This window comes from Sylvia atricapilla, chromosome 15 (genome assembly GCF_009819655.1).
Source record: "Sylvia atricapilla isolate bSylAtr1 chromosome 15, bSylAtr1.pri, whole genome shotgun sequence".
Taxonomy (NCBI): domain Eukaryota; kingdom Metazoa; phylum Chordata; class Aves; order Passeriformes; family Sylviidae; genus Sylvia; species Sylvia atricapilla.
The window spans coordinates 2,165,994-2,181,068 of NC_089154.1; the positions used below are offsets into that span (position 1 = coordinate 2,165,994).

At 43.9% G+C, this 15,075-nt stretch overlaps 1 protein-coding gene across 1 annotated transcript; it reads left to right on the forward strand.

Moving 5' to 3' along the window:
• The first annotated feature begins 5,912 nt into the window (after positions 1-5,912).
• Positions 5,913-10,806, forward strand: FOXL3 (forkhead box L3). The gene is made up of 3 exons (XM_066329694.1): positions 5,913-6,093; positions 6,788-6,956; positions 7,310-10,806. Exons 1-3 carry the CDS (start codon positions 5,987-5,989, stop codon positions 7,790-7,792), a joined length of 759 nt encoding a protein of 252 aa, XP_066185791.1. The 5' UTR covers positions 5,913-5,986; the 3' UTR covers positions 7,793-10,806.
• Positions 10,807-15,075: the final 4,269 nt, after the last annotated feature.

A 15,075-nucleotide genomic window follows, 5' to 3' on the forward strand; every position in this document is an offset into this window, starting at 1 on the left:
ATTCAAACAGTCCCTGCAGGGTCACAGCTCTCCCCAGGGACTGTCTCTGGTGGCTGCACACACAGGCACTGGTGTGCCTCTGCTCCAGCTGCTCAGAGCCCTCCTCCCATCCATCCAGAAGCTGTTAAAGAGCATCACTGTGGGGCAGTTACCTTTGCACTTGCAGGACCACGTGTGTCCAAACAGCTTGGGCAAAGCTTGTGCTCCGGGCATTTGTTAGCCTTGCATTTGTTTACCTTGTATTTGCTTGCCTTGTATTTGTCCATTTTGTTCATATCAGATAATAAAAACTCCCAGATCCTCTGAAATATGTGCAAGGCAGATGGGAGGAACAGTTTTGAATTAGTTCAAATTTGCTGTGTTTTGTGTCTGTCAAGTGACAGATCCAAGCTTGTGTGACCCCCAGAAAAATCCCTTAAACCAATGAATGTGTGGTAGAGAGCTGACAAAGCACTCCAGACGCAGGTCTGGCCTTCCAGGCCCTGAGAAGCTACCTAAATATTGCAATTTGTGTGTGAGCATCGTTGGGCTTGATGGAAAAGACACAGTCCCTGTGGGATAGCTGACAGGAATCTCTGAGGGATGCTGGTACCACAGCAGGAGACCTTTGCTCAGATGGGAATCTGTTCCTTTGCTCCTCCACGCCTGGCTGACTCTTGCCCTTTCTCCTCTGGAATAATTATGATGCCTTGAAAATAAATGTGTGGGACAACTCATGCCAGTTTCCACAATTTAGCAGCACATGGACATTTGTGTGGAAGTGTGAGCCAGGATGTTTCTAATTCTCCTAATTCTCTTGACAAAATGGTTTTATGAATAATCAGGCCTTAATTGTGTGATTCCAGTTAATGCAGAGGGAGTTAATTAACATCTGGAACAAGTTTCCTGGCCTGAGTTATTAGCTGTGTCTAGTGCAGAATTCAAACAATGTATGAAGGGAGGCCTATGGCCAAGTGGTTCTGGACAGCTGGAATGAGAAATGACCAAAGAAGGACGAGGTGAGGCAGCTGTGCCAGGCTCGTGTCCATTGCTGGTGTGTCCAGAGCTGGGGTGTGAATGTCATGCCAGCCCAAGAGGTGGCAAAGAATGGGCACCATCTCTCAACTTACCCTCATTTCAAACCCTCCAGCTCTTTCTTCTTGACTCCAAAAGCCCCATGGGTGAGGATTTCAGAGGCTTTTCTGCCTGAGGCAGGAAAAATCCCACTAACATAAAGGTTTGACTACATATTAAGATGAAATTCTTGGCTGTGATGGAGGTAAGGCCCTGGCACAGGTTGCCCATAGAAGGTGGATGTCCCATCCCTGGGAGTGTCCAAGGCCAGGTTGGATGGGGCTGGGAGCAACCTGGGATAGTGGAAGGTGTCCCTGCACGTGGCAGGGAATGGAATGGGATGAGCTTTAAGGTCCTTTCCAACCCAAACCACTCTGATTCCTTCTGGTGCGAGCTTGCACATCCCTCCTGTGTTCCTATCTGCAATCTCAAAGAGAGGGATTTAATTTCGTGCTGCTAAGAAGGAGAAGAATGCCAAATCACAAGCACAAAAACTCTGAACTTCTGCCTCATGTATCCATATCAAAGAGAGAAGCAGGGATGTGTCTGTTTAATCACCAACATGCCTCCAGCAGAAAGCTGCTGGGCAAAACAAGGACAGAATATAAAATTTTAATTGTCCTTTTGTGTCAACTCGAACAATTTTGTCCAACCAAAAGAGATCATTTATTTACTTTCCAATTGTTTATAACACTTTTAAAATATCTTTCCATAACATTTAGAATTAAGTAAAAATATGTTAAAAATATTCCAGAATTTCTCTTAGTAAGTGTATAAAAGCTAGAGACTTGTCCACATTTTCCCTCCACTGTCTCTGAACCCAGGAACTCATGACAGCAAATGAGTCACAACACGAGAGTAGGTAGGAGAACTGACTTTTCACCCTGGAAATCCTCCTTTTCCTATTTTTTTTTTCACTGCCTAAACACAACTGAGAATCTCCAGAACTGGATTTTCACTTATACCTTGTGAATCTCCTTATCCAGCTAGGGCAGGGATAATATGTCTGAGTGTCTGTAGTTGCTCACTTATTTACCACCTCTGATGTGATGAATTGTCACTGAAGGTTTCTTATCCACGTTCCTCTTTTGGTAGAAACACGTGCTGTGTTTTATGCATGAGTTTTACACTGCTGCAGCTAGAAGGCATGCAGATGAGGAATGCTTCCCAAATAACCCCCTAGCTAGGAAATATAAACAATTCTCACTGAACTCCAGCAGAAAACCACAAATTGTGGTGGAAATTTTATTTCCATTAAGTTCTCCATGTGAACACAAAGGAGATGCAGAAGGGAAAGGAATTCAGCTGATGCATGTGGGTGAAGCAGGGAGAAATTTAGGGTGAAATTCAGGTGGACAGTAAGAAAGCCTCATCCTTTTCCTAGGAAAAAAGGTCACCACGTTGAATGCCATGAGATCTCTCACAGGGAGAAGCAAATGCCTGTCTGAGGTCGAGGAAGTCACCTTCTCCTTATCCCATACCAAAATAACTGGGAGGAAAAGTGCATAAGAACCTGCATTCCCCCATCCTCTTCCTCACCAGAGAGACAGATCTTGTACTAAAAAGTGCTAAAAAGAAAGCAGTTCACTGGTGGTGTAGGTTGTTGTTGAGGGATTCAAAGCCTACTGAAGGCCACCATTGGTTTCCACTGATTTAAACTGAAAGAGAGTAGATTTATTAGAAGAAAGAAGCTCTTCCCTGTGAGGATGGGGAGGCCCTGGCACAGGCTGCCCAGAGCAGCTGTGGCTGCCCCATCCCTGGAAGTGTCCAAGGCCAGGTTGGATGGAGCTTGGAGCAATCTGGGAATGGGGAAGTTGTCCCTGCTCATGGCAGGGAGATAGAAGGAGATGATCTTAAAATGTGCCCTCCATTCCAAATAATTCTATGATTATATGATAAATTTAAAAGGTTTGGATTAAAGGATTTAAAAGGCTTGGAAAGTCCTAAACTTCAACCAAGTCTGAGAAACAGCAGAAGGAGTTGTGTTGCTGGGGGACACCAGTCTGCACCAGTAAGAAGATTGAATACCAGCATTCAGTCCTAAACACTGAGGTGCTCCCTGCTATTCTGTTATCCCATAATGAGCAGTAACTCAGCCCTGTTTGGATTTATGACTTGTCTGAATTTCATGTACAACTTCCATAATCTCTGTCATAATTACAAAAATTGCAAATAACTTTTTAATATCAGTGTTTAAAAACTTTGTCAAATCTTTCACTTTTATTGCCTGTTTACTATCTCAAATCAAATGGTTTACAACTTTGTGTTCTGAAAATATACAACATAAGAAAACACTAGCCTGGCAAAATCATGCTTTTATGATAATGACAGAGGTGAGTTATAATTGCTCTAGTTAAACTGTAATGGCTGCACAGATGCTGGGAAAAAGCTATTGTACAACATGTTCTGCCACCATAAGCATGGCACCTGCTCCCTCCACCATGGTACATACAAGAGCATGCTAACATTTCTTTATGAATATTATTTTCAAGGATTATAATTGGACTATAAACACTCACTTGGGGATAAAATATCACCATGCAGGCTTTAAAAATTACCTTGAGAAATACCCCACCAGTTTTGCATCTATGGATTTCAGAAGTAAGTTTATGAGAGATCATATACAATTTGTTTCTGATGTTGTAGGACTCAGCAATGGTTTGTGTTCTTCTTAGGGTCTGTAGGAATTTGCAGCAGGTGAATGAAGTGATATTCCCAGAGCCAGAAACCAAATCCTCCAGCCCTCAGGAAGTGATAATGTCTATCCCCAGATGATGTGTGACACAAATGGCAGTGGCAGCAGTTTCCTGTGTCCTGCCAAGCTGCCCCTGCACCACCCACCCATGGTCCCACTTACTCCTGAGCTGATGCCCAAGGACACCAACCCATCATCTGACTCCTTCTGCTCAATTCAGCCTCACAGACAAACTGCTGAGATGGAAATTTAACCCAATGTATTTCCCACTGGAAGGGGTGAGGAATACCATGGCCATGAGCTGTAATGAACATTGCAGATGTGCTAGAGATGGACAAGTGGGTTACACTCACTCCTGCAAGAAAATACAGGAATAGAGATAGTGAACATTACTACATACATGATACTACAGTCAGTTATTTGTTCTAATTCCCATTACAGAAAACTTCACCTATTAAACACTGTCAGTAAATATATGAGGATTTTGGTCAAAGTGTGTTGTCTGACTTTTCATAAGCCAATTTTCATAAATAGAATACAAAGAACTGAAAAAAGGGTTCTTACAGATTGGGTAAAAGCGATCAACCAACCCAATTCTGCATTTTCAAATTGTTATAAATCAGAAGCAAGACCTTTATTAGTCTTTAGTCTAAGTTACTGGAATTTTAGTGAGGTAAAACAGCTCCCAAGAGAAGAACCACTGCTAAAAATAAAAGTGGACATCTACTTGTGTCTCAAGGATCATGGGTTTTAGTGAGGAAGAACCTTCCCAAATCTGTGACACTTTCCTCTTTACTTTAAACCTTCTAGTCCAGCTGGACAGAGTATGAATGAAGATAAGACATTATATATTTCATTTTCCTCCACTGACTCTCCTCTATCTTACTCAGTTTTAAAGCCTTGCTAATGCCTAAGGCAGTAGTAGCTGACCCTTTGAATTAACACCTCCTCTGCAGTGGGTGCCTCATGCATATGCCTATTGATGTATTTTAGAGTGGAGATAATTTTTATTTTGGCTATCTGCTCCGGTTTAATATTCTCAAGGAAATACCTCATCTCTGTGTTTTTTTTTCATGCCGTGTATTCCCCCCTATGCCCTGCTATAGTGTCGTGTTCTATTCCACAAAAAAAGCCTTCTTATGTCCATCTTTGTCAGAACTCTAGGAGCTACTAAAGCATCGTTTTAAAGGGCTCTTTATCACTCAGACAATTTTTCCCCTAATTGTATCCTTTAACTCCAAAAGGGGTTTGGGGACATGCTTTGTATGAAAGATGCTACAGAAAACAAAAGTTGCATTGCTAGTGATTCTGCTTTTATATTTCTACCCAGGGAAACTCTCTGCACACCAATCTGCCTCCTCTATTCCGAACCCCGCTTCCTCCTGGGGCTATTTCCTGGGACAGAGCTGTCTTCAAATAATTTAATTATCATGTGGCACACACCTTTTAAGTCCCTCCTGAAACGGCGCGCGATGCCTTTGGTTTACATCACTTGTTGGAAAACACTCCAAAGCATTGAAAAACTATTAAATTGTTAGAGTATTGGATGCCAACACACAGGGCTATTAGTCTAATTCATCCTCCAGATCAAAGCCCACACAGGCAGCTCTCTGCCTACAGCTATTTTCCTTTTACTTTCCTGCTTGACAGTAGTCCCTCACATCCCTCTGTTCTACTTTCTTTGAACATACAGATTTTCCTTTAGTCACGGAAATATAATTTATGTCTATTATACCGTATTACAGATCGCAGATCGGGACAAGCGCGCATTACCGCCCGGGACGTCTGTTTATTGCACGTCGGTTTTCCCAAAATAAAGAAATAAGAAAGCCGCTCCGCTCCGCTGAGGGAGAGACAAAAAAAAAATACACAGGGAGAGCGCTGGGGAGCTGCAGCGGCCCCCGAAGGAGTTTAATCCCGGAGCGCACGGCCGCCGCGCTGTGTGGCGCTGAGGCAGCGCCGGGCCGGGCCACACAGAGCGGGTCACCTCACGGGCCGGGCCCGGGAAACCGCCCCGCAGCGGCCTCAGGGCTGCCCGAGAGGGGAGAAACTATCCCCACCCCATGGCCGAGAGTGTGTGTGTGTGTGTGTGTGCGCACCGAGCAGAGCCAGCGTGAGGAGGGGGAGAGAGGGAAGGAGACAGACAGAGGGGAGGGAAGAAGGGAGGAGGGAGTCCAAGCTCTGAGAAACATCACTCCATCTCTCTCACTGCACAGGAGCTGAGCGAGCAGCAGGACGATGTTTGACAACACGCAGTACCCCTATAACTGCTTCAACTACGATGGGGATGATTATCCTACCTGTAGTTCTGACGAGGAGAAAAAATTCACCCGGCCAGCGTACAGGTAAGGGGAAGTTTTTCCGAGTGCCCCTCTCTGTGGTGAGGGCTCTGGGCTCTGGGCTCACAGCTCTCGGGGGCACAGGGGCCAGGTGTGTGCCATGGGTCTGGCCCTGCCGTGGGCAGATTTTCCCCCCCGTTCTCTGGGTGAAGTGTTCATGATTTGTTTCCTCCCGTGAGGGCTCACAGCAACTCTGGAGTGCCCTTAAACCTCCAGATCGCAGACAGTCTCCAACCCCCAGGAGCCCTGGGAGAAGGGAATGAAATGTTTCAATGTGCCAAGGGGAGAATTGCATGCAGAGAACCCCGGTGTGGTGGGAAGAGGAGCAGGATAGATGTTCCCAGGGACACCCAAGGTCCTTTCCTTTCGGATTCTGTCACTGTCTCCAGTGACAGTGACTCTGAGCCTGTCTCACTGCAGCCTTCCTGCTCAGGGAAACTTCTCAGGCAGAGTTGGAGAGGTGTGTGATCCTGTCCTCTGCTCTGCAGGCAGCCCTGGGGGCTCAATGCCGGGCAGTGACCCCTCTGTGTCACCTGGGGCTCCTCAGGACACCCAGGACTTGTTCCTGGGACACCTTGGGTCAGGGCACAGATCCACGGGGGGAATTTTGGAAGCAGGAGGCACACATGTACCCATGTGGTCCTAAAAGCTGAGTCTGTGAGTGAGGCGATGGTGTAACAGCAAGTTTTCCTTTTTCCAGCTACATTGCCTTAATTGCAATGGCCATCCAGCAAAGCCCTTCAAATAAAGTCACCCTCTCTGGCATTTATGACTTTATAATGAAGAAATTTCCTTACTACAGATCAAATCAAAGAGCCTGGCAGAACTCCATCCGACATAACTTATCGCTTAACAGTTGTTTTGTGAAGGTAAGATCAGTTACTGTGTATTTACACACATACTATGCATGGCTAAAAAAAATATAGGCAGCAATAATCTCATCACTAGGAAAGAAGGGAAACAAACAGCTGAGCTGTAAATCACTTAAAATCTCTCTGAGTTGTCAATTACAGAGATAAGGAATATATCCTTGTCTGATGTATGCTAATAGATAACAAATTGGAGAGGATGGGGCTTACATCTTACTCATGTAATGACAGAGAATAGGCTTAAAAGTCTTGTCATGTGTGTTTACACCATTCTTAAATGTAAATGAATGCAGATGCTAAACAGCAGCATCTGTAACACATACAAACACTGAACTGCCTTTAAATAAATACAGGTTCCCAGAACAGAAGGGAATGAGAAGGGGAAAGGAAACTATTGGAGCTTTGCAACAGGATGCGAATCCATGCTGGATCTCTTTGAAAATGGGAATTACAGGAGAAGACGGAGGAGGAGGAACGTGAAAAGGGAGCACAAGGAGCAGAGACCAAGCAGTGTGAAAAGTCCTCTGTCCCCCAATATCTCTTCTGTGGACTCTGCTTTGAACAGCATTTCCTCTCCTGAAAGTAAACATGAAAGAATTGAACCAGGACCAAAACTTCTGGAGCCTTGTGGGTTTGCTCCAAACAGCGTGACCAACAGGCAGAGCCTCAGCAACTCCTCCTTAGCAAAATCGGATTCTGAAATCAAATTTAGCATCGACTACATCCTTTCGGCCCCCGACCCTTTGCCCGGCCTGAGATCTCAATATAACATGCAAGAAAATAAATATCACCTACTTGAGGCCCCACATATTAATCTCCAGTTCTGGACAATGTGATGTTATTTATTCGTGGTAACAAAGTGTGAGTCACGGTGTGTTCAGCAGCCTCATGTCACTGAAAATCAGCCTCCTGCCTCCTCCTTTTCCTCCCAAGCAGTGCCCAGAAAGGGTTACAGACTCACCAGCTGATGCTCTGTCTGTACCCAAAGAACTTTGCTAAGATTAAAGCATAAATAACTGCTACCAATATCGGTTTCCACCATGCTGAATTTTATGAAATTCTAGCTTTATTTTCTAAACTGTCTTGGATGTCATTTAGCACCACAAAGAATTTCCTCTCTCAAGCAGAATCCAACAGAGAAGAGACTTGCTTATCATCCACTGCTTTATTAAAGACAAAGTGAATTTGATCCCACTTTCAGTGGTGGAAATTAGGATTAACTCCACTGGGGTATATAGGTCAGAACTTAAGCTGATCTAAAACAGTGTACTTCTGTCGACTTACACTGGCTGGGAATGTAGGGGGGCAGGGGGGTGGTAATTTGTTTCTTAAAAGGAATTATAGAAAATCACCCTGTCTTCCATTATTTTTTCTTTTAACATCATGTTTCAAACTCTTTTGCAGCTTTAATTCATTGTTCATTAGGAAAGGTAGTTATTGATAAGTATGTCAAGTATATTTTTGTTTATATTCAGGGCAGAGTTGTTCAAATTGTTGAAGTGAAGTTGTGCTCAAAATAATTCCAAGAGACCTAATTGCAAGGGTGCTGATCTCTGGTAGACTTTGATAGGTAATGTGACAGTCAAAGAGTCTCTTAATGCCTTGGTTAAAAAAAACCCCAACACTTCTTCCCTTGTACTATCAGAAATCTTCCTGAGATGCTGCAGGAAAGTCCTTGACTATATTTCATTTAGCAAGTGTGAAGGGAACCCTAGCACTGCAAAAAAGCTCTGTTGTCAAGTAAAGCTAAAATTCCACCTACCTGCTCTGAGACTAGTTGTATATTCCCATTAAATAGATTTTTATTGATCCTTCTTGCAAGCAATTACCAAAGTGGTGCTTGATATGATTTCAGCTAAACTGGTGAGATTTATAATTTCCAGATACCAATGTTAGCTCATGAGCTCCATTTCTGAGAAAGCCACTTCATTACCATTTACATGCAGTGGGAGATTTTGGAACAGAACCTGATGGACAATGATGAACAGTAATGAGCTTTTAAGAAGTTGCTTTTATACAACATGCTCACAATTAATTGCTTGTCTGAGCATAAACAGCACTAGCAAAGGCTCCACAAAATCCTGGCTTTGACTTGGCTACTACAGTCTTCACCTACTGCAGATAAAAGGAAAAAAAGACAAAAATTCTGATGGTTTTAAGCAATTAAATACAGAGATAAAATTATCTTTGCAACAGGAATGAAAGGTAAATGAAGGTATATGAGATAAGATTCAGCAGAGAGGTATGCTCAGGCATGACTTGAATTTTTATGCTGAAGCTTTGACATTTCACTAAATTATTTTACATTGTGTCTAATATATACTGTACATTTATACTATATATTCTTATATATTGTTATTGAGAAAGGGAGCAATATCACTGCACTTATATGTTGTAAAAATGCATGATGTATGTTGTCATGATGCTAAAACTCCTACCATATACTTAAAATTTACCATCGGTGGTATTTCACACTGATTGGTAATAAATGCCCATTTTTTGGAAAACTATAAAACTTGTTATCTTCAGGCATTTCTACAGCATGCAAAAATCTTTGCTTCTTCTTCAAGAAAGGAGAAAATGGAAAATCATGTCCATTACATCACTGCATGTCTTCCAAACTTTGAAGGGATGATTTCTTGAGGCCAAATTCTGCCTTCAAATGGGAGCTTTCAATTTTCTGGGAATCAACAGTTATTCTGGGTGAAAATCTGAAAGCAAAATTTGACTCTTTAGGCCTGATTGAGCTGCAGTTTACACTGATATTTTAGAGAAAGAAGAAAACTTCTGGGGGGACTGAACAGATGGATACTCATTTGAAGAGGGAAGAGAATTTGCTCCTTTAGTGTTTATGCTCAGTAGTAAATAGGTGTGGGAAGAGCATGTCCTCATTTAGTGCTTCAGTGTTTGCATGCACTCGTTGTGGGTGGGTGCTTGTGCACCTCTGGGATCCTGCCTACAGATAAATATTTGTGTTTTATACCCAGATTCTTTTTCCTGGTTGTTTTAAACATAGCAATGCTGCTGTTGGGCTGATGGTTGCAGTACACACCTGCAGTATACTTGAAATACATATTTTCTGCTGTGAAACATGCAAATATGATTGTTCCTATGTGTTCTTGGTTGATGCTGTTCACACGAGATAATGCAGTGACAGCAAAAGTTCTTCCTGAGCACCACCTGGGTAAGGTGAACACTGTGGGCTGCTGAGACCAGTGGAGAAGCAGTTTATGGCTACTAATCAATGTAGAATTAATGCATTAGGATAGGCAGAAATATGCCCAAGTGGATTTACAGCAGAGATCCAAAGCCATTTTCTGTAAGATTAATTAATATTCACAAATAGCCATGTCCTTTGCTCACGGTAGAGTGCCTGCTAGGAGAGACTGTCATACTTTAGTTTCCCTAACATATAATCAAATAAATTTGTGTACAAATAGGTGTTAACATTTGTTTTGCAAAGGATATCAATCATATTTCGAAAAATGAAGGGACATATTTCAATTTACCCAGTATATTATATTCTGAGGACTCCAGAAAGGTTTCCAGCAGTTAAAGTGAATGGCATTTAATATAGAACAACATAACAGGGGTGAGGGCTAGACGTGACCTTATTCAAATGTCGTAGCCATTACAAAGCCATTCCCAATGTAATTATAATTAAATACTTTATGCCTTTCTTGCAAATCCTCTGATCGATCATTGATATTAACATTAATATTGTATTACCCCCGAGCAAATATCTCCCACACAAGTGTTATGGATCACCAGGTTTCCATTAACAAAGTTGTGAGCTATTGCCGTGTGCTGGTCGTGGATAAATTTACGTAAATTACTTTTTCTCAGGGAAGGGGGGAAAATGTCTGGGTTTCTTTCTTCTCTGAATCCAGAGCCATTTCTTCAGCTCCATCACAGCCTGTCAGCCACTCACATAAAGAAGAAAAAGAAAATCTCACAGGAACATCCCTCCTTGCCCCATGTTGGAGCAGGTGAAGATTCTCCCATTTGGCGCTAGGGTTCAAAGCTGAGCTGAAGCCAGGGATGAGCAGGGCAAGGCTCTGCACCCTCCAAGGCCATCAGTGGGGAGGGCAGGCTGGGAGAAAGTGTTTGGCTCAATTCCTCATCTCATGACAGCTTCCTGGCTGCAGAGAGAGACCCAGAACAAGCCCTGAATTTCCTGAGCCCAGCAGAGGTGCCTCAGGAGGGGCTGACACTGTCCCAAGGCTGGGCTGAGGCAGGAGCAGGGTGTGGGACAGCAGCTCCTGCCTGCTGGGCTGGGGCACAGTGAGGGGGAACATCACTTCAGACCTCTCCCTTCAGCATCATAAATACCTTTGGAAAGGAAAGATGAAAGGTTTCTTGCTGGGGAGAGGCAAGGCTTGGCCTCACTGAGGAACCCTGGTGGGGGGTGGGTTGTTTATCCTCCCAAAGGAAGGTTTCCCACGACAAAACAAAGATTCTGATGGAGCCAGGCCAGGTTATTATGCAGCAATTTCACTTCTACTGATTTAATTTCTTAGGCTTTTGCCACTGGTGTCACAGAAGTGGGTTTTTGCACAGCGAAATGATGATTAGCCTCAGAATGAAGTTCAAAGTACTTGGGCAAGGATGCAAGGATGCATCTTTTCTCCCCCAGTGAAGAGAGGGCAGATAACACCCCAGGCAGGCCAGCAGTTGACCCTGCTTGCAGGGACCTCTCCCTCAGCAGAACCTTCTGCACATTATGGGAGCATTAATGCAGACTAGGACAGCAGAAAACAAACCTTTTCTTTGTCAGTAAAGCCAAGTTCCCCCATTTTTCTGCCAATCAGAAAGATCTTATTCGTCTCTCTTAGCTGAGACCCATTAACTCCTCAAATAAAGAGAAGCTGTGCTCAAGGAGCATTTGAAGGTCAGCCCACACTGGAGAGCTGGCTCTCCCATGGCTTTGCTTTGTTGTGCTCCATCCTAGGGCCTGAATTGCCACAGCATTCTCAGCCACTCAGCAGGTTGGTTTCTCCCTCAAAACCAAATCAAGGTCTCTGCACTGTTTTCCAGTCACAGAGGTTTTCTATTTTGGCTACCACTTGCCTGTTCAGGTCCAGATCTTGTAAGTCTTTCCCACTCCCAAGCAACAGAGAGGACACAGTGAGTGGGGAAGGGGTTTGGAGGGACGAGCCTTGGTGGAAAAACTTTGCTCCACATCTTCCAGTAGTGCAGAGCTGAGGTCTCAAGCGCTCTTGGGGTTGTGTGTCAAGTTTCTGCTGTAAATTGAGGGCAGCACTACCCCATGTCCAACTGCACTCAAGCTCAGGGAAGAGAGGGAACCTCCATCACACGGCCCTGAGCACTCAGGGGGCTGAACCCTCAGCTCTGGCAGCGTAACACAAATCCCTGTCTGTGATCAGCCCTTCAGATCCCGCAGTCAAGACATGGAAATCCTGTGCTGCTCATTCCAGCTGGCCTCTCCCCTCTCTGTCTCTTCTGGGCCATGTTCTCCTCCCTGCTGTGAGGGTGTAAATCCTTGCAAATCCATTAACTTTGGTATAATTACCTCTGGAATTGAAACAGCGCGTGTGAAGCCGACCTTTGCATATTATACCCAACATCTCTCCTCACACAGTCTGCAAAACTGTGCCAGCACCTCCTCTCCCAGATAGAATTCTCTGAGCACAAAGGGTCCTAACCTCTTTATTTTGCATCAGCTTCTAATTGCTTCCTCCAGAACGTGGGTACCATCTGCAATGCTCTACACAAAGAACCTAGTCTCTGTTTTACTGGGCATGTCTTTCTTTTTGCACTTAGGGTCATTAAATTAAAGAACAGGGTAGGTCCAAGTCCTATGGAACTTGCACTGGAATCTTTTTTTACCCGGAGAGCAAACATAAAATAACAAAGTAAGTTGTGCTCCCTCCCACCCTTGCTGCAGTGGTTGGAGGCAAATCCAACTGTGAGAATTCTGCCTGAGAAAGAACTGCCGGATTTCTCCCACTGTGAAATCCAGCTGTTAATTCAAACAGAAGGGATGGACCTGACCAGATAGGCCAACTGGCTTGTTTCCATCCTAAAGTCCATTGTGTTCTGCAAGTTCCTAAATTTATGGTCATGAAGGTCTTCCAAGCCCTGTAATGAAGTATGGCATGCAATGTTTTTGTTATGGAATGTGGGCTGCAAAGGAAAAAAAGAAGGTTTGAATTTATCTTTCAAATGAAGATCCTGGAATCTCTCAGGATAAACAAGCTAAATTAGGAATCAAAATACACCATGTTTCTCACCATAACTATGGAACTGAAAATAGCACTTGCAGAGCACTGACAGAAGAAGAAAGCTTGAAGTTGCAGTAAGCCCAAACCAAACTTCTTTTTGTTGTGTTTCTCTGTGTGTCCCCTGCCTTTTGCAGCAGTGAATGAGCCCTGCTATGCCAGCAACAGGAGCCCCTTTCATCTTTTGGGAGTGGTTCCTCTGACAGAGTATTTCAGGAAAAAAAACTTGGCACTGCAAAAGTGAGCTGCTGGTCTCCATCACCAGCATTTACACTGGGCACACACCACCTTGTCTTGCTCTGAGCAGGTCAGAAATAAGGTACAGAAATGCTCTTTGACTTGTCAGCCTGTGTGGTGCAGCTCAGTGCTCCAGCTCCACAGACCAAATGTTCTGCACAAAAACTGCTCCCTCTTAGGTCTTTATTGGAGACATGATAAAGAATTAATGGGCTTGAAAGTTTGTTCAGTTTCCATGCTGATACCAGTGGTTCTAAACAAAAAACAACCAAAACCAAATGAGGCTTCCTGAAATTTGCAGGGTAAAGAGCTCTGCTCTGTCTCACAGTCATTAAACCCTTCTGTCAGCCCTGCACTTGCCCCAGTAGCCCCACTCTGGATCCCACTGCCCCCCAAAGCTGCACTTTCCACAGCTGCTGATGGTGAAACACTGTCATGTTCTCCTCATGCAGGGCACAAACATCAGGGTAGAACCAACTTCCCTCTTGGGCCCAAAGGTCCCGCTGACCATTAGCCATCTGTCTCAAGTAAGGTCTGCTCTGGCCGAAAATGCTTTTGGAGGATTCATGGCACAGATATTTAACCCTAGGACCAAACTGCTCCCCATCTTCCCCTCTGTGCTCGAGGCAGGACTGTCTGCTGATGTTGACTGCATCCTCTGCTGCCATCCCTTCCTTCCAGCAGGGCCTCTGACTGTGGAAAAGAAGCAGCACTTCCCATAAAAGTGAATGTGGAAAATAACAGGTGCAATGAGCTGTGTTTCATGATTAATCTGTCTCGAGCTTTTCCGAGGCTGAGAGCTGTATGAGCAATTATCAAACCCTGGGAGGCACTTCAGCACTAATCAGCCCATAACGTTTGTCTGCATTGGAGCATCTGGGACTGGCTACATGGCTTGAATCCTGACTCTCATGAAATGAATGAGAGTTTTGCCATTGGGTTCAAGGGATCAAAACTTCATCTTCTATTGCCGGGGCCAGGGATTAATCAGATTAAAGGCCATGTGGACTGCAGAGAAAATTAAATACCTTCTAGCAGTTACTTGGTGTCTTCTCAAGACAAAATAGTAGCTTCCTTCCACAGGTTTCTCTGGCTCTGTCTTTCAGCCAGACAAAATGCTTCCTGAATTCAATGGGAAATGTGTCCAAATAGGGAATAAATTCCCCTAAACCCAAGGGCTGAACCAGATGTTGGCATCTGGGGTGAGATTCCTGGTTCAGAGATATTTGTATGGTCTTTGAGAGCACCTCTGTTCTGGGGCTGGTGTACACGCTCGAATAAACAAGTCACACTAGCTAATATCCAGACTCAGGAGCTCAAATTTTCTTTCAACAGGAAACTGTCCTAAGATCTGCTACAGTTTGGCAAAGGCATGACACTGAATTACTTTCCATTTGGTTTTGCTGTTGTTGAAATTACAGGAAAATAAATATTTTTGAGATGAGACATTGTGTATCCCTAATAAATACCAAGGGCATTTAATATAAACTACGGACACATGGTCTGCTTTGTTTTTCTAAGTAACTATTTCCTCTTAGCCAAATGAAAAGCCAGTTGTGCTGTGATGCTGCAGATTATAAATTAGCAGCTCTCATATGGTTTTGTGCAATTGTTTCTTGAAGAGCTTTAGGCTACTTCAG

What these genes read in the sequence shown, in the direction of transcription:
- FOXL3 (XM_066329694.1), top strand. Translation starts at nt 5,987, where the DNA reads ATGTTTGACAACACGCAGTACCCCTATAACTGCTTCAACTACGATGGG. An exon ending in TTCACCCGGCCAGCGTACAG is followed by an intron (nt 6,094 to 6,787) that starts GTAAGGGGAAGT and finishes TCCTTTTTCCAG; the next exon opens with CTACATTGCCTTAATTGCAA. An exon ending in TTAACAGTTGTTTTGTGAAG is followed by an intron (nt 6,957 to 7,309) that starts GTAAGATCAGTT and finishes AAATAAATACAG; the next exon opens with GTTCCCAGAACAGAAGGGAA.